The 24,483-nt window shown below is 48.1% G+C and overlaps 1 protein-coding gene across 2 annotated transcripts in view; it reads right to left on the bottom strand.

Moving 5' to 3' along the window:
• Positions 1-812: 812 nt before the first annotated feature.
• Positions 813-24,483, bottom strand: part of LOC8039346 (tyrosine-protein phosphatase non-receptor type 2) — a 72,897-nt gene continuing 49,226 nt past the window's right edge. Inside the window, exon 9 of one of the 2 annotated variants that reach the window (XM_029981835.4) lies at positions 813-905. In XM_029981835.4, coding sequence (XP_029837695.2) covers positions 848-905 — 58 coding nt within the window. In that variant the 3' untranslated portion in view covers positions 813-847. Of the gene's footprint in view, positions 906-19,272; positions 19,636-24,483 lie in introns of those variants that run through there. The other variant, XM_029981831.4, reaches the window with a different exon arrangement.

Below are 24,483 nucleotides of genomic sequence, written 5' to 3'. Positions count from 1 at the left end.
GTCACCCAATGATTGGAGCATATTGTAGGTAGGGTTCCGTGTTTCCGGTAAATATCGATATGCCCCCCACTCCCCGAATAAGAAAAAACAAAGCTTCACAGGGAGAAAATCTTTGTCTGCAATTTCATTTTTTGTTGACCTAGAATACAGCACCCCAATGAACTGACCGCGAAGCTGCTGCTTTCTTCGGAACCACACCCTTTATCTCGTGTTTTTGTACTATAGATTCAGGAGACCTGGACATTTTCCAAGTGTTCGGATCAAATGTTAGTTCGCTAGAGGTCAGTGTGCCAGTCTCATATTTTCTTCAACTTAAGCCCCAATGAACCCAAAGTTTTGCTTGACACCGAAAAGTGATACCACAAAACACCAAAACTCTACACACAAAAAACTAGAGAAAAAAAAGTTTGAGTTTGAAGAAAAATAAACGTTGAAAACACGGAACCCTATTTATAGGCCTCTTAGTGCCACTCCTTCAATGAAAACATTATGTATGGTCTACTGTATAAATTATACGTGCCCTATCTGAAATTATGGCGTGCTTATGAATTTAAAAAAAAAAAAAAGATAAGTTCCTTGTCCGAACTATGTTCTGTTCCGCTCATGGATTAGCGAGGGCGAAATTTTACTTTAGGAGCCTTGCTGACACAGCTGAAAAGACAAAAAAACCTTAAGACGTGTGGGTAGTACGACCCCCCCCCCCCCCCCCGCCTTTTTTTCGGTCCTCTGTCACGGGTTCAATAATGTCCAACTTTCACCAGCGTGCTTTTTTCGGCACGGCGTCGACGATGTGAGATACAGCCTGGCTTGGGTCCCACTGATCGCCTTTTATTGAATAATGAGCGGGTCAGTGACGATTCCTTGCCTTCTTCTTGGCCGGTCTCCAGCACGTAACAGCGCGTAACCTGAAACAAAAAGATCAAATTGTAAATCCAAACTTATTGACAAAAACTATTTTTAAAACTACAATTTGTTTTTCTTTGCAAATTTTTTAAACATGTTGTGAAAGCTAGTTACGAAGAGGGAAACAGCGCCAAAAGTACGGATGGCAAAGAACGAGGAATGCACAGACCGAGCGCTGACTGACAACTGGATTATGTCTGGAAAACCACCTACCGGCATAAAAGCACATACAAACGATGTATGTTAGTATGTGTGTTTTTATGCCGATAGGTGGTTTTCCAGAAATAAACCAGTTGTCGGTCAGCGCTCGGTCTGTGCGTTCCTCGTTCTCTGTCCTCCGTACTTTTGGCGCTGTTTCCCTCTTCGTAACTATGCATAACCAACTCGCCCAATTTTCAACGGCGTGAAAGCTACTTATGGTGGTCTGTGAAGATGAGCTGTTCAGCTAGGAGGACATAATGCAGAATAAGTTGGGTAGTTAAATAAAATGTGTTAATTAGCTGTTTAATTAGTAAAGATAAAAATGGTTTCAGTCAGAAACTTGTTGAACGTCACTGGAAACCACCATATCAGTAAATTTTAGAAACACTTGGAGCGCGTAGAAAGCGCGGTGGTGCCCTGAATTTAGCACTCTTGCAACAGGCGCAACGTTGACACCCTCAAAACGCGCTCGTGCGGTTTCTCCGTTTCATATCATCCGCGCTCATGTACCGCTAGCCTTGCGCCTGTTGCACGAGTGGTAACTTCAGTGCACTACCGCGCGCTTCCCACGCGCTCCAAGTCTTTCTCAAATTTACTCATTTAGTGGTTTTCGATGATGCTCTGCAAGCTTCTAATTGAAACCATACGTTAAGTCGCACTAATTAAAAAGAAATTGACCAAATCTTAGTTATCCGGGTTATTGTGACGATTATCCCCCTGTATTATCTACCCTCGGCCGAATAACTACCTGCACAGACCGCATTACTGTAGCTTTCATGGCTCTTTTAAAAAGCAAATGTGGCCGTGCACAGGGCCCCGCAAGCAACGTCGCTCGGTCACGGGCTTCTAGAAGATACGCGTTTATTCTTACACGGGACATTAACTTTTATCATCTCGTCCTGCTTTCTTGTTCTCGAAAGTTCATTCTCACCCCGAACGCGCGACGCCCGTACCTTCTGAACGCAATTTTCGAGATGGTGACGCACACTAGATAAGGAGCTGCGCGGGACATTTCTCGAGTCAGTCTCGCTCTCCCTTACTGTTACGCCGCCAAACCGCGGCCCGCTTTCCTGCTGTCTCGACGCTCCATTTTTATTTTTTGGCAAAGGTTCGCCGAGTGACCCTTTTTCAGTTCACTGTTCATCCTCTCGTCGCCTTCATCCGTGACGATTAAAAAAAAATGAAAGACGTTTGCAATTTTCTCTAATGCCGAATTAGAGCCCAGCTTTTGAGGAGGAGGAGGGGAAGGTACGCCCCTCCTCCCCTCCTACTCCTTTTATCCCTCCATCTCCTACTCTCTAATTCAGCTTCCCCGCTAAATTTAGCGGGGAAAATGACCTCACATGGCTTGGTGTAATGTCACCTATGAACAATGAAACTGAATTTGTCCGCTAAATCTGGCGGAGAAACCAAATTTACCTGCTAAATTTAGCGGAAAATCGAATTAGTGTGGCCACGTAGCGGGGAATTGATTTGGTGATGAGGTCACGTGACGTCAACTAGCAGTTACACCGACACCGACGGCTACACCACTCAACCCGGAAACAGGCGCCTAAGATCTGTTCTACAGGGAGCTAACACCCTGTAGAACACTAGCGAGTTTTAATAGACCGTGTTTCCCCCCCTCCACTAAGCCCCTCGGCTACCCGGAACTCTACAGCCAAGGCCATCGGCACGCAGGCACAGTGGCAGTTTCTTCGTAGCAGAGGGTTAGCGGAGGGGGAAACACGGTCTACTAAAACTCCCTACAATCTCGAAGTGGTTCGACCACGGTACTGTACAGTGTTGAAGGTTAAGAAAATCAGGACAAGATCCTCCTGCAAAGCACTCCAATCTCCCCACCTTAGAGAGAGAATGATAGAGAGGAGGCCAGTGGGGACTCGCGTCCTCTCCAGTGTTCGCTCGATAAAGTGGAAAGAGTGGAGGGCTTTTCGGGAGGAGCTTTCTCTGCAACAGGGTGCGGTATACCCAGGTAGAAAGCTGCAACATGTACTTAGAGCTATTATACTGGGAGTATCAGCACCCCGTTCCCCGGATCTCTTGTAGGCGCCGCCATTTTGTTGCTTAGTGTGTGTGTCTGTGTGTGTGTGTGGGGGGGGGGGGGGGGCAATTAGAAAGTGCGAGTTCCTCGGCATTTGACATGATGTCAGCACAACTGAGGGGATATTGCTTTGCACTGCAGCGGATTGTTTCTAACACTGCTGGAGGACGCAGAACCGTTTCCCGCAATCTCATAACACTTCGAACGATTAGATTGGCAACTATAATTTGATTATAATTAGAATGCAATTAAATGCAAAGGTGCAAGCGAGCTGGACAAGAATGATGAAAATAATCCCTGGAGAAGGGGAACAAGAGGGACAAAGGACAAACAAAAATCTCCAAACAGAGCTAGGTGACTGGTGCGCGACCGAAAAAATCCGCCTGGTCCGGGTATCGAACCCGGGACCTCTCCATTACAGGTTGAGCTAACCAGGGGTTAGACATCAGTAGAGCAAACGGGTTTTATCAGCTGCCACCAGTCTAACACTGGTGGCAGCTGATAGACTGGTGGCAGCTGATAAAACCCGTTTGCTCTACTGATGTCTAACCCCTGGTTAGCTCAGTTGGTAGAGCGCTCCACCTGTAATGGAGAGGTCCCGGGTTCGATACCCGGACCAGGCGGATTTTTTCGGTTGCGCACCAGTCACCTAGCTGTGTTTGGAGATTTGTGTTTGTCCTTTGTCCCTCTTGTTCCCCTTCTCCAGGGATTTTTTCATTATAATTTGAAGCGGCAAGGAGGCTGAATCGTCATTACTTTGAAGTGCAGCTTCTTCGGTGGCTCTAAATGTGACGGTTGAGGAGGCAAAAAACAGCCCTCACACAAACAAAGGAGGGTAGAGAATGAAAATCAAGACGACGACTTGAACTGTGACTTAAGTCACATCAGTTTTACTGGGATGACTTCAGTCAAAGCTTTCACTCAGAAACAATTCCCAACATATTTTTTACTTACTACTTTCTACTGCATTTGATGCTTTCTATGTGCACTTGTCCTGTGCCTAAATAAAAAAATTCATCAAGCAAGCGGGCTGAACATGAGCAAAAAGCAGTGCTCTTTTGGGCATATCAGAACGTCGGGCTTTCTTTCTACTTTCCACTTTGCCAGTTACATGGTGTTTTATCGCAATCAAATCATAATGCGAAAGAAATGAAAACAATGAGAGTAATGTCAAAGCAAATCAAAACAACCTATTCGTTTTTTTGTTTTTTTTTTGTTTGTTTTTTTGCTATAAAAAAAAAATCTAGGTGCTGGTATGACAGGAACTATGCTGATTAAAAGTTGTTAACGTGCACTTTAAATGCGCAGTAATTCTTTTGTCCGCATTGTTTTCCATAATATGACATATGGTCAATGTATCTGCCATGTTTAAAAATACATCTAGTGATAAATGATTACTCTTTTCTAGCTACAGTGATTTAAATCAAATTAGTCTGATTTAAATCAAGTAAATCCAATTTGAATCAAATAAATCTGATTTAAATCAAACAAACCTTATTTAAATCAAACAAATCTGACTTTTTTTTTAGGAATAAGGGTAATTGTGCCGGCTAGTTGGTGAGTGGTCATAGCTGTAAAACACCGAGACAAGGAGGAACAAAAGAAAGAAAAAGAAGAGATAACACAATGGCGTCTCAAACTGTGTCGTATCTTTTCCTTTGCTGTTTTCTTCTTTTTTTTCCCCTTTATAACTATGCTTATTTTCCACCCTGCTTCTATCCCCATCAGTTGCTAGCAGAAAGGGCTGTCCAAACAGGACACGCTTTCCGATGTGCATGACAAAAGAAAAAAAGAGTGAACGTTTTGGTGCATACAAGGACAGCGCGGCTTTCCTCCTCGCCTTCGTCTCCAACCTCCTAGTTTTCGGGAGATCGGGGGCTGACAACAGCGGAGGCCTTGATGACAGCCAGCAGAGTGTGTCAGTGGCTACGACCTGTCGTACGTCATGAGCAGGCTCCAAGGCTTTGTCCAAATATGCTAGCGGAGTGACTTTCCACCGGCAAAAAACAAGTGTCCCAAAGCGGACCGGAACCGGAGCAAAGACCTGCACTTCCACCGAGCAAATGCTGTCCACGGTGGAAAGCGTGTCCTGTGTGGACGGCCCTTCAGCCGAGCCGGCTCGCTTCTTGGAAGTTGTTTCTGTCCAGGCATTACAGGAACTTTCGAAAGTTTCAGCGGTAGTGGTGCTTCTCAAACATGTTTGAGAAGCACCACTAAATTAAAACGCCTTGAGCCTTCGCGCGCCGGTGCACCGGCGCGCGAAGGCTCAAGACGTTTATATGTATAAAGCTTAATAGTGTTCAAAACCAAAATTCAAGACCACGAAACCAAGAGGCATAGTGATCGATCGCATTCTCAGATTTCCTCGCACCGATCCGGGGATGACTCGTACAAGAATCTGCTTTTGTGGCATCATTAGGGAATTTTCGTAGATGGTTTCCGCTGTCCCTCAAAGTTCTCCGCAAACTGCTACGAGCTCCGGGACTCCGCAAGCAAGGCTAGCGCTGCGCATGCGCAATAGTGGTGTCTTCGTTCTGGAAAGTGTAACGGAGCTGGGAAAACAGTCTATGAGAACTCCGCACTATTGCGAGATTAGACGTCACATCATAGACCAACAAGCGGCTCTGACGTCACGTTGCTGCGGTGGCGCTGCTATCGCCACGGCGCACGCGCAGAACGGTTCACCTTACGCGAATCCTGATTATGCGTGCACGTAGCGCCCACACCCGGTGCGGGCAAACACGGGCTTGCTTTGTAAACAGTGCGTTAAACGCAATACACCCTTTCGATAGTCCATCACGCACCATTGGTGGTCGCCATTGCTTGGACACGAAACGTCTTCAAAAGACCCTTTTTCGAAATTTTGAAATGATGCATCAGCCACCATTAGTCGGTCATGCACCGAGAGCATGCGTTGGACACAAGCGTTTAGGCGGCATTGGAGTGTACTGGGATCGAAATGCATTCCACGCAAGCGCTGCGTCAGTACTCGGCGCGAACTTGGAACCAATCACGGAATCACGGGCTTCACGCCAGAAGCAATGAGACCAATTGATGGCGGCTGGGCATTACCTATGCGTCATTTCACGCAAGCGCTGCGTCAGTGCTCGGCGCGAACTCGGAACCAATCACGGAATCACGGGCTTCACGCCAGAAGCAATGAGACCAATTGATGGCGGCTGGGCATAACCTATGCGTCCTTTCACACAAGCGCTGCGTCAGTGCTCGGCGCGAACTCGGAACCAATCACGGAATCACGGGCTTCACGCCAGAAGCAATGAGACCAATTGATGGCGGCTGGGCATAACCTATGCGTCCTTTCACGCAAGCGCTGCGTCAGTGCTCGGCGCGAACTCGGAACCAATCACGGAATCACGGGCTTCACGCCAGAAGCAATGAGACCAATTGATGGCGGCTGGGCATAACCTATGCGTCCTTTCACGCAAGCGCTGCGTCAATGCTCGGCGCGAACTCGGAACCAATCACGGAATCACGGGCTTCACGCCAGAAGCAATGAGACCAATTGATGGCGGCTGGGCATAACCTATGCGTCCTTTCACGCAAGCGCTGCGTCAGTGCTCGGCGCGAACTCGGAACCAATCACGGAATCACGGGCTTCACGCCAGAAGCAATGAGACCAATTGATGGCGGCTGGGCATAACCTATGCGTCATTTCACGCAAGCGCTGCGTCAGTGCTCGGCGCGAACTCGGAACCAATCACGGAATCACGGGCTTCACGCCAGAAGCAATGAGACCAATTGATGGCGGCTGGGCATAACCTATGCGTCCTCTCACGCAAGCGCTGCGTCAGTGCTCGGCGCGAACTCGGAACCAATCACGGAATCACGGGCTTCACGCCAGAAGCAATGAGACCAATTGATGGCGGCTGGGCATAACCTATGCGTCATTTCACGCAAGCGCTGCGTCAGTGCTCGGCGCGAACTCGGAACCAATCACGTAATCACGGGCTTCACGCCAGAAGCAATGAGACCAATTGATGGCGGCTGGGCATAACCTATGCGTCCTTTCACGCAAGCGCTGCGTCAGTGCTCGGCGCGAACTCGGAACCAATCACGGAATCACGGGCTTCACGCCAGAAGCAATGAGACCAATTGATGGCGGCTGGGCATAACCTATGCGTCCTTTCACGCAAGCGCTGCGTCAGTGCTCGGCGCGAACTCGGAACCAATCACGGAATCACGGGCTTCACGCCAGAAGCAATGAGACCAATTGATGGCGGCTGGGCATAACCTATGCGTCCTTTCACGCAAGCGCTGCGTCAGTGCTCGGCGCGAACTCGGAACCAATCACGGAATCACGGGCTTCACGCCAGAAGCAATGAGACCAATTGATGGCGGCTGGGCATAACCTATGCGTCCTTTCACGCAAGCGCTGCGTCAGTGCTCGGCGCGAACTCGGAACCAATCACGGAATCACGGGCTTCACGCCAGAAGCAATGAGACCAATTGATGGCGGCTGGGCATAACCTATGCGTCCTTTCACGCAAGCGCTGCGTCAATGCTCGGCGCGAACTCGGAACCAATCACGGAATCACGGGCTTCACGCCAGAAGCAATGAGACCAATTGATGGCGGCTGGGCATAGCCTATGCGTCCTTTCACGCAAGCGCTGCGTCAGTGCTCGGCGCGAACTCGGAACCAATCACGGAATCACGGGCTTCACGCCAGAAGCAATGAGACCAATTGATGGCGGCTGGGCATAACCTATGCGTCCTTTCACACAAACGCTGCGTCAGTGCTCGGCGCGAACTCGGAACCAATCACGGAATCACGGGCTTCACGCCAGAAGCAATGAGACCAATTGATGGCGGCTGGGCATAACCTATGCGTCATTTCACGCAAGCGCTGCGTCAGTGCTCGGCGCGAACTCGGAACCAATCACGGAATCACGGGCTTCACGCCAGAAGCAATGAGACCAATTGATGGCGGCTGGGCATAACCTATGCGTCCTCTCACGCAAGCGCTGCGTCAGTGCTCGGCGCGAACTCGGAACCAATCACGGAATCACGGGCTTCACGCCAGAAGCAATGAGACCAATTGATGGCGGCTGGGCATAACCTATGCGTCATTTCACGCAAGCGCTGCGTCAGTGCTCGGCGCGAACTCGGAACCAATCACGGAATCACGGGCTTCACGCCAGAAGCAATGAGACCAATTGATGGCGGCTGGGCATAACCTATGCGTCCTTTCACGCAAGCGCTGCGTCAGTGCTCGGCGCGAACTCGGAACCAATCACGGAATCACGGGCTTCACGCCAGAAGCAATGAGACCAATTGATGGCGGCTGGGCATAACCTATGCGTCCTTTCACGCAAGCGCTGCGTCAGTGCTCGGCGCGAACTCGGAACCAATCACGGAATCACGGGCTTCACGCCAGAAGCAATGAGACCAATTGATGGCGGCTGGGCATAACCTATGCGTCCTTTCACGCAAGCGCTGCGTCAGTGCTCGGCGCGAACTCGGAACCAATCACGGAATCACGGGCTTCACGCCAGAAGCAATGAGACCAATTGATGGCGGCTGGGCATAACCTATGCGTCCTTTCACGCAAGCGCTGCGTCAGTGCTCGGCGCGAACTCGGAACCAATCACGGAATCACGGGCTTCACGCCAGAAGCAATGAGACCAATTGATGGCGGCTGGGCATAACCTATGCGTCCTTTCACGCAAGCGCTGCGTCAATGCTCGGCGCGAACTCGGAACCAATCACGGAATCACGGGCTTCACGCCAGAAGCAATGAGACCAATTGATGGCGGCTGGGCATAACCTATGCGTCCTTTCACGCAAGCGCTGCGTCAGTGCTCGGCGCGAACTCGGAACCAATCACGGAATCACGGGCTTCACGCCAGAAGCAATGAGACCAATTGATGGCGGCTGGGCATAACCTATGCGTCCTTTCACACAAGCGCTGCGTCAGTGCTCGGCGCGAACTCGGAACCAATCACGGAATCACGGGCTTCACGCCAGAAGCAATGAGACCAATTGATGGCGGCTGGGCATAACCTATGCGTCCTTTCACGCAAGCGCTGCGTCAGTGCTCGGCGCGAACTCGGAACCAATCACGGAATCACGGGCTTCACGCCAGAAGCAATGAGACCAACTGATGGCGGCTGGGCATACTAACCTATGGGTCATTTCACAATGTCGGAAAGGGTCTGTTCGAGCTGAGCCGAGTTCACGCTGAACGCTGCCGCAGCCTACGTGTCTAATACGTGCTCAGAGTACGGTATGTGATCGAGCAATGGCGGACAGGCGATAGCACATACTTTCGAAAGGGGTCTTGGCACACACAACGTTTGAGGGTTCAAAAAGATTCCTGCTCGACAGACTTTGGTGTATGATTGAATTTCGCAACACCAGAGCGAAAAAATTGTCCCGCCTCAAACACGGCGTTCCACCATGTCACTTCCCCGCGAGCACTCGAAGCCCCAAACAGATGAGCGACGAAAACGGGCACTGCGCGGCGGTTTCCATAGCAACTGCCGCGTACACCACGATGTGCGGCATGGCATAGGCCCACGTCACAGCGTCCGCGACAGCTGCTATAGAAACCGCCACGCAACGCCCATTTCTGTCGCTCATGTGTTCAGTGCTGTAGTCGAATTTGGCACATGCGGCCCCTTCTCTGCTAGCGAGTTGTCGGCGAAAGGAAAAGCAAGGAAGACGAAAACCTGGCTCGGCCATTAATGCTATTCTACTTTCGCAATAAAACCGCAGTGCCGTCCGCGATACCGAAAGGAATGCCGGGAACTTGAGGTACAACCGGTTATAGCAGACGAAAGGGTCAACCTTGAAAGCGACTGCGAGCGTGCGAAGGAGCACCTGCGTTTCCTCTCCTTCTCTTCAGTGTGATGCGGGAGTAAGACGGAGCGCACAGCCTACAGGACTTCGCATGTGGCGCTTGAGGGGAAAATAAAAATTGTGTTGCTTGTATGTTTAGACAGCCTTGGTACTAGCATGCCTCAATCGGTGACTTGTCTCTTAGCTGTAGATGAGAAATTTAGCCAGTACAAGGTGTTTGAGGATATCAAGAACCTGCCCAGGTTTGGCTCTCAAGTTTGTACTGCGAAGCTCGACTGAATTTTGGGGTGTACGTGCATGCGCGAAAATTTTAAAATGAGCTGACATCACATGCGGAGAAGTGCATTATTTGCTGGGTATATTCATTTATTGTTTCACATTAATTAACTAAAGCATTACTAGTGCAGGGAGCTCCTGAGAAAAGAGAACCGTGTATTTCGGCTTGAATAGATAAACCATGTATCGCAGAAAGCTCGAACTCCGTGAAAATGTGAAGCTAGAAGTTGGGATAGAACGTGAAAGTTTGAGAACGACGTTGCATAGATCAAAAGATAATTGAGAAAAACAAAAATGCTCTATGAGCCGACATCCAAATAAGCTTAATATCGTCAAAAGAGGAGCTGATGTTGTGGACGCTTGTGGGATCTGTATCGGTGAAAAACACTCAAAAACAAAAAAATGGACCTTTTCCACATACCGACGGTACCAAGCGGTGGCTGCACGAACTAAAAATCGAGGAAGTGACCTACCTGCGCTACAAATCGATACCGGGAGCTACGCTACCAGTTTCTTCGCTCTCCGAGCTGCGGCGCGTGCCCAACGCGAACTTAAAGATGGGCATCCGTGGCGTCCACCCAATCGTTGTTTTTCCTTCCGTCCACGTTCTTTTTTTTTTTTTTTTGTGTAACCCAATTATATATATGCTGCAATTACCTGTTCTATTCGCTTATCCACAGGCTCATTCCGAATTTCCACGATTTTTCGTTCCGACTTCCGCCGCTTGGCATCGGGCGCTCGCGCGTGCGCAGAACGCTTCTCGGAAAAGGTCCATTGTCAAGGTGCAGGCACGTTTGTCTGTCCTCTTATTTCTGTCTCTTCTTAACTTCTTTCAATTTGCCTTCCCAGTCTCGGGATTTTAACATCACAATCACTAGTAAACAAGAAAGCGCATACTCCCTTCTTTCTTGCTTACAAGTGTGTTTTAATGAAATAGATGCTGCAGGCACCCAAAGTCTATTCTTGTTTTGGCGACACTAGGCTTAGGTGAACGTCGGCTCGTAGCGAAATTTAGTTTTTCCTCGATTATATCTTTTGATTTAGGTAACGTACCGTTTCCAAACTTTCGAATTCTACCCCAGTCACCAGCATAACATTCTCACGGAAGTTGACCTTTCTGCGACACATAGTTTATTTACCTGGGCCGATCCCGTTTTTTTTTTTTTTTCGGAAACTCCCGGTATACATTTCCTTCCTTGCCTTTACAGTGCATTAACATTGGTAATTATATTATAAAATATGAAATAAACTACTGTGTAAACTTTGTTTCCCAACATTTTAGAGTTCTGTGGTAAAGGCCGGGCTACACTGCCCACAAGTCGAACTTCGTTAAAAGTTTGAAAGGTTGCCGCCGAGCCAGTCGAAACTCGAGGTTCGACAAAAGTTCGCAGACGCTATTATCCGATGGAGTTAAACAAGCAGGCACCTTAATCCTGCACTTTTTTCTGTACGCGATTGAATTAAAATTTGGGATTGTGGGTGCCTCTATTATTCCAGTAAAAAAAAAAATTGTCAGCAGGAAAGCACTTTTTTTTTTTTTTGTAATAAATTCTACAGGCACCTACAATCTCAAAATCTTGGTTTGATGAATATTAGGCTTAGATGGACGTCGGCTCAGAAAATTTTTTTCTTTTGCACCTTTTGATCCAGGTAATGTCGTGTCCTCAAACTTCTGTATCGCATTCCGACGGAGTTTCAGTTTTCTGCCATGCCTAGTTTATTTTTGCGGTCCGGAAAACAGGATTCGTTTTCAGTCCAATCCGGGGTATTTGCGGAATAACTGGCCTTTACTCCTTCCGGCATGCTATTTAGAATCTCTAAGCCGAGACCAGTTATTGTGCAATCGGCAAATGAAACCAGTGCCAAAAGCAGCATTTAAATGTACCCACGTTCTTCAGTGCCGCGACGTCACTGGCCTCTTGCGGGCTTGCAGGTTGAGCAGGCAATCTACTAGAAAACAGTATAACGCGCATCTGTTTCGTGCTGCTGCGCGAGTGCTGGAACAAGCTTCCACTTCCAAAGTATCTTTTTGACACCATCAAAATTCTTATCAGTTGGGAACAAATTCTACTGCCCAAAGAGTAAAACCCAGCCTGTCACCTGCATCACTTTTTCACTGTTGCCAATAAAGACTGTTTACAAAAACGAGTGAGCACCAAAATAAAAACTGCAACTTCATGAAAAAATATTTTTTTACTTAATATTTGGGTTACGAGATCAGCAATGTTTGTTGGTGTGTTTAGACAATTCCGAGACAAAGCAGAGACCACGAAAAAAAAAAAACACTGGTGTACCCCACTGCAAGTCGTGCCTCCCAACGAGCTGCCCAAATCTGTACCACTGGCAGCCAGGACCAGATGCCAAAGTTTCGGTGAAATCGTTCATCTCATTTACATGTTATAGGCGTCTGAAATTTTCAATAGGAAAATGCCAGCTGACGGAGTCCACGAGGACATGGGGGTTGAATGGTGCAAACTACAAGGATCTTCCGATTGATATTTTCAAAAATAACAATTCTGAAAACTTTGGCGTTCAGTTCAAACCGTAAGCGCTACATTTAGGCAGAAATAGAGCATTCGGAGATGCTTAGTTCGTTTTTGCGGCAAAAAAAAAAGAATGCACTGCGAACACGGAAATTATTTTATCATTTGCGTTTTGTGGTGTCCGGCATTCCCCTAGGCACTTCAGGTGGTCCTGAAATTGAGCAATTTAAGGGTTTTTGATGATGCTTAGCAAGTTTCTAATTGGAACCTTATATTTATTTCCCCTAAATAAAAAGTACAATTGAAAAAAAAAATTTTTTCTTTCGCTGTTTTTTTTTTTTTTGTTTTGTTTTTTTTGTCTTGGTGTTTATGGCAGCCTGCCATTCTGATGGAGGCAATCCCCTCCTGCCAAGGACAACTCGTTCTCTTCAGCATGAGGCAGCGAACCCCTTTAACGGCCGCTAAAAACCGTGAGGCGAGATCTACAACTGGTAGACCTGGTGCTGCAGCTTCCACTTCATCCCCCTCTCCAGCTTTTTACACTCAAAAGTTGCTCGCCGTCTAGTTTTATCAATATCCAACATTCACAGATTTGGTTGAGTCACCTTACGATGGTCGACGTAAAAATACATGATGAAATTATCTCTTTCGCTCTGCGACGCAACACAACATGGATGTGCCTCGATCAGTCTTGTCCGATTACAGCGCTGCTGTGACGAAGAATACCAACAGGCTCGGCCAGAGTTGCTTCGCACATCTGGGTGAGGAACTTTTCATGTTATGTGCCAGTGAGTCGAGCTCAACGTAGTGCCCCAGAGCTGTTTCCATGGAGACTGGTGTCCGCAGGCAACTGAATATTCGGACAGTCAAAAGTAAACAAAAAGCGAGGCAAACTAAAAGTCACATTCCGTTAAAACCCCTTTTAAAATAAATTGTCTGATTAGACAAAACCAAGCAACTGAGACTTCCCAGATACAGCCTTGCGTGTGGTAAGTGGTGACTCAATGTGTGTCAAGCTTTCGTCAAGGCGTTCAACCGGAAGATGTGCCAGCTTTAGACACTTCCGTCAGCATTATGAAAACTGATGTGACGTCGATGCAAGTCGTGTTAGGAGGCTGCCTCACCGGATGTGGATATAACCCGCTCAAACACGATACTAATGGGCGAGGAGATTGAACTAGAAACCAGTGGTTTATAGTTCAATCGCGGAGCCGCTGGGGTCCGCGAAGTCATTTTAGGAGTCCGTGAAGCCCACGCCTCGCACCTCAGAACCCCTTGCTTTTTTTTTTTTTTTTTTTTAGTTTATGATTTGGTTAAGTTGTGGTAGCTACCGCTCGTTATAAAGGGTGAAGTCGTTACCATCAGAGCACTATATGTAGAGAGTTTGGCCGTTCAGTGGAAACTATAGGAGACAAATCAGGAGGCGCCATTGGCCGAAAGCAGGCTGGGCGTGTTCACAAATTCGAATGTGGCCAACCAGAAGCCAGAAATAATACCCTTGCGGTGGTCGCGAGAAACAAACTTAATAAGTGCGTCGGAGTAACTCTCGGTGATTGAAAATATGGTGCACGTGGTGCTTCAATCGCGGTCATCCAAAATCGTGGTGGAAGAGTGCGACTAGCGGAAGGATCGACATGATCCGTGCGGCGAGGGCCGGGAATCTGCCGTCCGAGCGGTCACACTCCAAATGATCACAATCGAAACATCACGTGCACCCTATTTTCAACCACGCAGGGTTACTACATTTAACTCTTACGCGCCTTTTCAAACCATACACAGGGGTGGAACTCACGAAATGTACTAGGGAGCAGCCACGGGAGCAGCTGAAACAGCTGTTTTGAAGCAGGTTGGGAGCAGCTAAAACTACATTCTGGAGCAGTCTAGGAGCAGTTCAAACCAGCTTTCATTGCACTTCAACTTGTGTCTTAGACAAGCACGGGAGCAATTTCAACTGTGCTTAGCAGCACACATGAACTTGTGAGGTTAGGAACCTAGATAGATGGGATAACAGTGTAACAGATGGAAACTTTGTGAGCCTTAATGAGAACCAAAAAGCAAGTATCATGTGTTTCTGAAGATGGTGTCCTTGATATTTTCCGAGTGGTTGTCAGCTGCTCAAAATGTAAACCAGCACTGCTTATCGCACAACCCAGACGTGCTCGCAATGGTAATTACAAGTGCGAACCACGCGACGCGCGTCGCAGGGAGGAACAGGACAAAAAATTTCAGTTTATCCTATTGTGCAACTCAATATCGAAGCAGCAGTCTACGATTAACGGAGTTATCGTATTCTAAGGGACAAGCAAGAGCAAGGTTAAATCAAGTCAAACTGGACGTTTAGTGATTTATACAGCGTAAGGTCGGTCTGCCAGGTTGATGCGACACTGGTTTACACTGTAGATGAGCAATTCTGCCAGTGCAGTACGACTGTTAACCTAAGGTCTTTAACGTGCTCACGCAATAGTGATACACGACCGCACGCCGGTACGATGCTCATCCAGATCAAAACAGGCAGGGGTGGAGCTCGAACCCAGAATCTCTGGGTTCTGCAGGGCGAGCTTTCGCTCCACGCGCGTCGAGCTGGGTGTGCGCTTTAGCCCACTCGGCCACCGATTTCCCGGCAAGGTTAAATACGCCGAGCAGATCTACCGCTTTCGTGAGAGCTGCTGGCCGGCAAGGTTTCAGATCGGACCGTGTTTCAGTTCTACGAAATCACGATTTATCTCGCGGGAATGCGGTTCCAACTCTTAACGATGAAGTACTAAAAGGAACCTTTTGCTCACGTGTTTTCAAGTGGCTGACGTCCGGATCTTGGGCCACAGAGCCTCAGGCAATCTGACGCTTAATGACTCGACCTCACCTCAGCCGACTTGTTTAACCGTTTATGGTTGAGAAATAACAATCCAGTCGCAGGTGATGTAGCGCTTGGAATCAGACCCTCGAGTTTTTTCGCGCGCTTCCGACTCGGGATATACAGGGAGAATAAGGAGAACAAAGGATTGCAAGGCTGACCAAGCTAACGCGCCCATTGTTGCCAATTGAGTCGATAGACACCAAAACCATGACAAATACAATTGTTTTGGAGCACGTTTTGTGATTTGGTGCATAATGGCGCGAGGTTTGGCTGTGGCAGTTTCCGCAAAAAGCGCAGGATGGTACAGGCAAATGCGTCTGGCGCAAAATGGCGCAGCCGTTCCACCCCTACATATACCTATGATTAAAACTGTTTGTCGCTAGCACCGCGAGGGGATTCTTTTCGGCTTCTCGTTGGCCTAGAGAGCATGTAAAGCCCCCTTTCTGCATCTGGTGCACGCCCTGGTTCTGCCCGTGCGTCCCACAGACCAAACTCTCTCTATACATGACTCTGGGAGGGATCGGTGGCCGAGTGGTCTAGCGCACACCAGCTCGGAGCCCATGGAGCGAAAGCTCGCGCTGCAGAACCCAGGGATCCTGGGTTCAAGCCCCACCCCTGCCCGTTTCGATCTGGATGAGCATCGTACCGGCGTGCGGTCGTGTATCACTACCGCGTGATGCACGTTCAAAACCCCAGGCTAGCGTTTGTACCGCACTGGCTAAATTTCTCATCTCCAGCTGGGAGACTCGTCGCCCCTGTGAGGCAGACCAAGTTCTAGGCTGTATAAGCATACACACAACCCAATTTTTTAGATGCGGAGCATCTCTTGCTCGGGTCTATGTCCCGCGGCGTCGTAGTCCGCACTCACACTACGCATGCGCAACTCTCCTCCCTCTCTCCAACAGCTGCGCGTTACTCTCTTCGCTCTCTCTCTACCAGCTGCGTGCACTTCACGTGCGTTCGCTTCTACTCACACCGCGCGCGCATGCGCAACTCTCCTCTAGTCTTCTCTCCTTCATGTGTGAATATAAGCAGCGGTAGCGCGCTGCGCGCGTTCAGTTCACCGCTGTTGACTCCACTTCACTCCGTTCTTCCGATGAAGTGTGATGGAAGCAACAGTCCCGTCAGTGAGTGGGTTGGCGCAAGCAAGCGTCAGCACCACCCCACAAACAGCAACGCTACGTCCACTGAAGACAAAGCTGCGCAGCGAAGGGCACGCGACGCTGAGCGCAAACGCTTGAAGCGAGCGGCAGACCCTGAACTACGGCAACGAGAAGCGGCGACCATTCGTCAACGTCGAGCGGCGGATGCTGAACTACAACGTGAAGCAGCGGCGGTTCGAGAACGTCGAGCAGCAGAAGCTGAGGTTCGGGACCGTGAAGTTCAACGTAAACGTACGAAGCGAGCGGCGGTTCGAGAACGTCGAGCAGCAGAAGCTGAGGTTCGGGACCGTGAAGTTCAACGTAAACGTACGAAGCGAGCGGCGGAACCCGACCTTCGAGAACGGGAAGCCGCGTTGGTTCGTGAACGTCGAGCAGCAGAACCTGAGGTTCGGGACCGTGAAGTTCAACGTTACTAACACCGTTAATAACGATCCGCGATGCTCCGCATCACCTCATGGTTCCCCTCGGGAAGATGGTGTAACTTTTTTTTTATACATGACTCTAGTTACCATCTATCCATCTTATTTCTTGACCCATTCTTACTTCTCCCATCTATAACAGTAAAGGATGCCCTTTTAACACTGCAATCAGTTATTTTAAGGTCTATTCACACGACGCATCTTGTTCGCGAATCTTGTGTCGTGAAACTATGTTTTGGGAAACAGATGTCCCGTCTGAACGCGACCAAAGAAGTGGCGTGCCTCCAAAAAAAAATGAAAATCGTTTACAACTGCCTTTAACGCTGAATTAGAGCGTAGCTCTTGAGGGGGAGGAGGGAAGGGTACTGATGGGAGAGTATACCCCTCCCTCCTCCCCTCGTGATCCTGCCTGCTACTTCTCCCCTCCTCCCTCGTCCTTCTCCCCTACTCCTCTTCCTCCACCCCTCCTTCTCCTTCACCTCCTCCTCCTTCAACTTCCTCCCCTCGTCTCCTCCTCCTCCCTTCTCCTCCACCTCTCTCCTACTCCTGTCCTTCTCGGGAGGGGTCACGTGACTTCGGGGGGGGGGGGGGGGGGGGGGGGGGGGCGTCATATGATTTTGGGACGCCGCTCAAGCCGGAAACGGGCCCTTAAAAGCTGCGCTCTAAAAGGTTACGCGCGCTCCTCACTTCTGGAGCAATATTTATCTGAAACCTTCTCGAGGCCTGTCAATCCCCCAAAGGAGAAACGCAGACGCCGCCGATGACCGCTCGACATCGCAACGACGACTGACCTTCGAGACGCTGCAATCTTTTGGAGGAGCCTGACTTTAAGCCGATCCCATATCCAATCCAAAGGCCGAAAAGAGAAAACAAACATGGCGGCGAGCGGCAGGCGGAGACGCGGTGCGTACAGGCAGTACAGGCTGGTGCAGTCACTGTGCAGTTGGTGGCGTGGTGCAGATTCCTCCGGTTGTGACAAGTGCAAGCACTACACATAAATGTGATGATGGCTATAACTGGTCTTTTAGCAGTGCAAAAATGTCGGAAATACTTCAAGATCATCCACCGGTCCTTTGACGTTTGCAATGTTTCCCCGGATTGGCAGGCCTAGTAAACTGAGTAAGCTGAACCCTATGAAGTTTATCAAGTGGTATTAATAAAGCAGACTGTATCTTCGCATTGCGCATACTTCGTATTATTTTTATGCAAAACACTCGATATTCCCAGTGCCCAAACAAGGTGTGGCGAAATTCTCGTGGCTCAATATCTCGCAGGCTTCACGCGTCAAATCTTACGTGTGAACGTTCAAATTTCGCGATATTTCAGTTTCGCTAAACCAATGCACGTTGCAAAGATGCGTCGTGCGAATAAGCCTTTATTTTATAACCCCCTTCCCCTTCCCTTGCTGGCATAGGGTCCCCCATCACTCTGGCAGTTCCCCGTGGGCTCCCAGACACATCAATGCTTGAGAACCGCTGCTATAAGGAATGCTATGTCCAGGTTGTTTTCCAGAGAGCTCAGTGTTTGCCCAACACAAGGCCTGCCAGCTAGATTCCTTACGTCATCTTCCTAGATCGAACAAAGGGCACGAGGTAGACAAGCATTCAATTGGTGCTTCGTTCACTCAACACCAACCCCAGCCGTAAGCAGACGCAGCATTTGGATGCATCATTCGAATGCATCGTGAGAAACACGAGCAAATAATCCGTGTCATTGTTGTCCCCACGGGCTTAGCTCTCAAGTTGGCTGCTACAGTCACAGCCAAGGTGAGAACAGCAAGAAGGAACTGTGTTTGTCCTGCCTGAGGTACAACCTTCCTACCTTCTACGACCCTTGGGCGCCTCGTTCACCTGCAGCGCGCAGCAAAAGCACAGCAGAAGGCACGGAGCGCATGCTGGAAGCCAGGCGTTCTAAATATGCGTTCTCCCATTCTCACTTCGTGAGCAACTATTGGGGCACGGTTGTTGGATCTCTTCCCCAATAGTCGGGGACAGCCGGTAACACTTTGGCGCACGCGCAGCCGAAGCACGGCAAAGGGCAACGAGCACGTGCCGGAGGCAGAGCTTCTGCATTCTCAACCCATCTCCATTATTAAATATCACAAACAAAGACTGTGGCAAGACTAAAAGCATCTTTCTTTTCTTTTTTTTTTTCCATAAATGGCGTTATTTAGAAGAGAAACAACGAAGAAACGCAAGAGAGGCACGGACGGCACTTGTGGACGCCTTGGAGGTCCGCAGCAGTTCGTCTTTCGCGCACCGCTGCTAGGACGGGGGCTGCGACGACGAGAGGCTCTTGTAGGCGAGCAGTCCGACCCCGAGCACCAGGGCGGCGCCCAGGGAGAGGCGCTGGAGCAGGCGGCGCCGCTGCTGCCAGGCCTCCGACGAGCGTTGCTTCTGCCGCATGCGCTGCACCGTCTGCGCCGTGCGTTTCAGCCGCTCCCGGCGCTGGCGCTGGCGCAGCTCCCAGTCCTCGCTGCGCACGACACAAGACGCCAGTCAGCGGCCGAAGCAACGGTCGTCGTCGGCGCTCGAGAGCCTCCCGCCAACGCCACTTAAAGGGGCGCTAAACCACTTTGTGCGTTAGTCTATTTACGGTCGTAACCCCATCTGTCGGCTCTAAGCGTCCAGAAAAACCAAACATTACATTCGTGCATGGCCGATTTCTTTACTCAAACTGGTATCAGAGATTGATTACCTCGGAACTATTGCAAACACCAGAAGGCGCCGTCGGACATGAAGGGCTTCCCCTAGTCCGCCGGTCATAAGTAGACTGTTGCAGAAAGTGGTTTAGTGCCCCTTTAAGGCGGGAAGCAAACTTAAAACCTATTTTTCTTTTTTAGTTTTTTTGTAAGATATTTTTAAGGTACATTTATAGCACATATATAAGAGTAACTGCCAAGTTTCATGTGCCCATGGGTACCTAATTTACAAAAAATGTTCAGTATGGTTCATTTGCTTCCTTTATCCCAGGCCTGAAGAAATCGCAAAACATAGTGGGAATGTGAGATTTAATATAAGCATTCCTGGATAGGCACCCCAGGGCATGACAAAACTATTTTTATTAATTTATTTTCAAAAATTGCTGCACAGTATTGAATTTTATGTTGTTGGTCATATCCTCATCCATCAAATTTAATTTGAGTATAATAAACTTTTAAACACACTTTTCTAAAAAAGGAAGCTTGTCATGCCCTCACACAATTATTTAGAAACAGAATTAAAAAAGCTGCAGGTAAATTCATTAGACAGTTCCCGAAATATTGGTGGGGTAAGCGTCAATGCCAGCGGAAAAATTCACTTTGAGAAAATGGAAGTTGAAAGTTGCACACACATTTTCAGCATCTAGCCCATTTTACGTGGCGTGATTCTGCTTCCAATTTTCATTACTGTGCGGCAAAGAACTTCTGGACACAGTATGCATGCACGTAAGCCACTGTCCATGGCTTATATTCATTTGTTTTCTGTCGAGCGAGCAACGTTACAACCGACAATTACAAAAATCGCAGCCGCGGAGTAGCTGGAAATGTCCTTGCGTACCTTATTTTTGTTCCGCTGTTGTTTTTAGTTAAATTTGACGGCCAGTGGCACAGATGGAAGAATCAATCTGAAGTAGTGACACGATGAGCATCAGTGTCCCGCCGCACAGAGGCGAGCCGCTGATGTAGCTTCCGATGGTCGCCATGCAAAGAAGCTTGCGTGGACTGCCTCTGAGCGTCAAATGCGTGCACCATCTCCTAATTCATTCCCCGCACCTCTTGCGGCCATGAAACACACGGGCAAAGTATGCAAAACTACTAAAATAAAGAACTGCAAACGATTGTAAAGATGGCAAAAAGCGAAGAGGAGTTGACAAAGCGCAGGAACAAACAGACGATGCGAGGCGGCGAGACGTGCTTTGGCAACGGACGGAGAACAAACGTCGCAGCCGATAGTAGTAGTAGCACGCTCCCTTGGGCAGGCACTTGGGCCAATCACTACTTCGCAATCGCAAGGAGGGAAAACGGAGGTCACGCCAAAACTATGCTGCTGCAAGCACCAACTTAAAGGGCGGCAAAAAGAAGAAAAAAAAAATCTCCGCTTCAAAACAAGACCAAGATGGTGGCCGTCCGCCAAGTTGACAGAGTGAAAATCACCCAAAGTTTATTATTAGCCGCAAGAACGAGCTTGCAATCAGTGTAATGATTGGTTGCTCTATCCTCGCCGTGGCGTCACGGGCAGAGCAGCGGTTTTTGTCCCCAGGAGATTAGGATCGTGCGAACAAAAATATAGGCCCTGTGGCACTGTAGGCACGATAATTCTTGCCTTGCAAGAATAAGGCAAAAATTATCATGGAATATATTATCAGCCAATACTAAATCGCTTCCAAGACGGCTCTAAAACACTACTCAGAAAAACCTTTTTTCCTTTTTTTCTTTAAATAGATAAATCTAGAAACTGAAATAAGGTATTCTCTGCTGAAATAAGGACTATACTCGTCGGTGCACCGATCTCATGCTTTCAAACTTGAATCGGTCATAGTATGCGACGAAGACCACTGCGGAGGTGGCCACAGTACATGGCTCACTGATACGCAAACATTCGACTTTATCTCAGTTTCGCTCGACATATAATTAACTCAATTCAAAAAAAAAAAAAAAAGAAAAAAAAATTCTACTTGTGATTTTGTAAGAAATATAATCACATAGCCCACAAATCAACCAGAACACTTTTACTCTTTTACTATGTGCAACAGCATTTACTTATTTGAGTGATTTGCGGTGGCAGCGTCTCGTCCGGGCGAACAAAACAACAACAAATCCGGTGGTCGGTAAAATATGCTAGGGCCTTAGTGGCAATTCAGTATTGAGAAGCGATTAATCGGAACACGTAATTATGGAAGTTTTTGTTTTAATAACTTGTTTGAAGCATAGCTTTGTCACAATAAAACTATGCACTTTGTCACATTAAAACTATGCTTTGATCAGTATGTGTATAAGATGCAACACTAACTAAACTGGGGTTATTAATTTTTTGGCATTTCGGCAGTACAACAGATAGTTCTGATTTCGTGCCATTTAGAAAACGCACACCGATTTAGGAATCGGGGTGACCGCTGAAATCTGGTGCTCTAGAAAAATAAGTTGGGACTCTAATGGCTGCTTATGGTATCAAGAACTCACATAAGGAGATCACACTTTTTAGAGCGAGTAGCTTTATTTTTCAAAGCACTGCTCCACGGGAATGAAAAGTAGGCTCTGAGGGGCCGTTATTTAGGACGCAAAACCATTCTGACTTGTAGTAGATTATTTCGCAACATTATGACACGACACATGGCATATTTCGTTTTGTAATCACGATATGGCATATTTAGTTTTTGTAATGACGATATCAACAGTCCACACGCTATTTGGAAATCGTACTGTACGAAAAACCTCGGAACGCAAAGAACTGATCCAAATGAATCCAAAGTATCAGGCAGCTAAATGAGGCGTTCTCTAACCGCGTTTTTTTCTTCCTAATCCAGTAAGAATGGGACAAAGGGCCCCTTCGCGATGGCCTCGGAGGCCCACAACACTCCTTGCTATCCTCTTTTTGAACGAATAAAAAACAAAACCATCGCAGAGCCCTCTGCAGGGCGGTGGGATGGGCTTTCAGGGTCAAGCCAATTGCTGATAACCGGAACAAAAAGTCGGGCTTTTTCTTTATTTTTATTTGGAAGTAAAACTATATTGCGTAAGCAGTTGAGTGAAAAGGCTTCCCCCCCAGTGCCATCTGGATTTTGAAAAAGTTCCTATCGGAGATGAAGTTCTACTGCTATATCCTCTTACATTCGAAGATTGTAAAATGGTAGAAGTCTTTTGTAAGGAATGAAACTATTTTAACGAAACACAAAGTAAATAACCAAAAGATATAGAAAATAATGGACAGATTTACAAATTATTTGCCGCATCAGTTCAGACAGTCCACTTTTCTCCTGCGGTCACTCACTATGGTGACCACTTGACGATGACAACAAACCTTCCGTGCCGCCACTTGAATTGCTGCCCGCGCTGTTCTGTGTGTTCCATGACACATCTTCTTCAGAGCCGTTATTGCAGTTTGCGATGCAGCACTTCTTAAAAGGGGAACTGACGGGTCAAAATCTTTTTTTTATTATTATCTGAAAAGACTGAAAACGATGCCTGGTCATTACCTTCAAAATTCGAAGCTTGGAAACTCAATATTAGCGAAGTAAAAAAAAAAAAAACAATTTCCAAAAGCCGAATTTTACGTTCCTGCGCTAATCCGTCCCAGTACTGTGACATCAAAGACAAAGTCGTCCTGTAACTTGAGTTCTTCTCCTGCCTCTGAAACGCCTCAACCGGAAGTGTCGTGTTCACCCGCATAACGTGATCGAGTGCGCTTCTCCGTGCATGCTGCCTATCACTGCGAGCAGACGACGCTTTACTTTTAAGTTTAAAGTTCTTTTAAGGCCGTTTCAACAGTTGACTTTTGGCGAAAGGCTGCCCTGCAGCGGAGTCGCAACCGAAAGTGTGCTGCACAGGTTCTTGAAGAATGCATCAGAGAAGGCGGCCTGGCTAGTTGCAATTCCTGGAAGACTACTCCAAAGTTACGGACCGAAGTCCTTCATTTGTTCTCGACACCTTGTCGACGAGGATTATGAGGTCAGCCTAAGCGCCTGCAGTGTTGGGATCAAATGGTACCTCGGTTGAGGCATGGCGTCTTTCTGACAAACTTCCCGCAGCGGGTCCAAGGCCAAAGGTAAGTCTACCAAACATGAAGAACTTGGTCCCATTACCCAACTCCTCGATTTTTACTGCGACAGGTGCCGAGTGCCACCATGTTTTCCGAGGAAGGATAAAAAAGCCAGGACGCAACATTACTTCCGGACTCATGTTTTATAGTATTGACACGACCGTAAGTCGACTCGACTGTAAGTCGACTCGATTGTAAGTCGAGTCCTCCACATTAAACATCAGCAAAAAAAAACACTTTAAATGCGCATTTCATTGCGAACACGTGAGAACGGCAAAGTATCTGTTTCGAAAGCAAAGCCTCCAACACGCGATCGATGCCTTCTGGCATGCTTTGGCTGTGCATTGAAGCCGCTCCCCATTTTTCTCACCCTGTTCGCGACTAGACTATGACTCGTCAGCACTGGTGATGTCAATCCTGTCGTCATCACTGCTACGTCCTCAAAGCACGTCGTCGGCATTGTCCAATAACATCTCGCACTTCGCAAATGACAGCATCAACCTCATCTTCCACACTTGCTCGGTGATCGCGTTCCTTGGCACGGGTAGGGACCAATTGTGCACTGTTGCAGCGTACGTTGAAAGCC

Source organism: Ixodes scapularis, unplaced genomic scaffold, assembly GCF_016920785.2.
Source record: "Ixodes scapularis isolate PalLabHiFi unplaced genomic scaffold, ASM1692078v2 PGA_scaffold10__122_contigs__length_95168666, whole genome shotgun sequence".
Taxonomy (NCBI): Eukaryota; Metazoa; Arthropoda; class Arachnida; order Ixodida; family Ixodidae; genus Ixodes; species Ixodes scapularis.
Note: the sequence above shows the minus strand (reverse complement) of the source record. Positions and strands in the feature narration are given on the sequence as shown.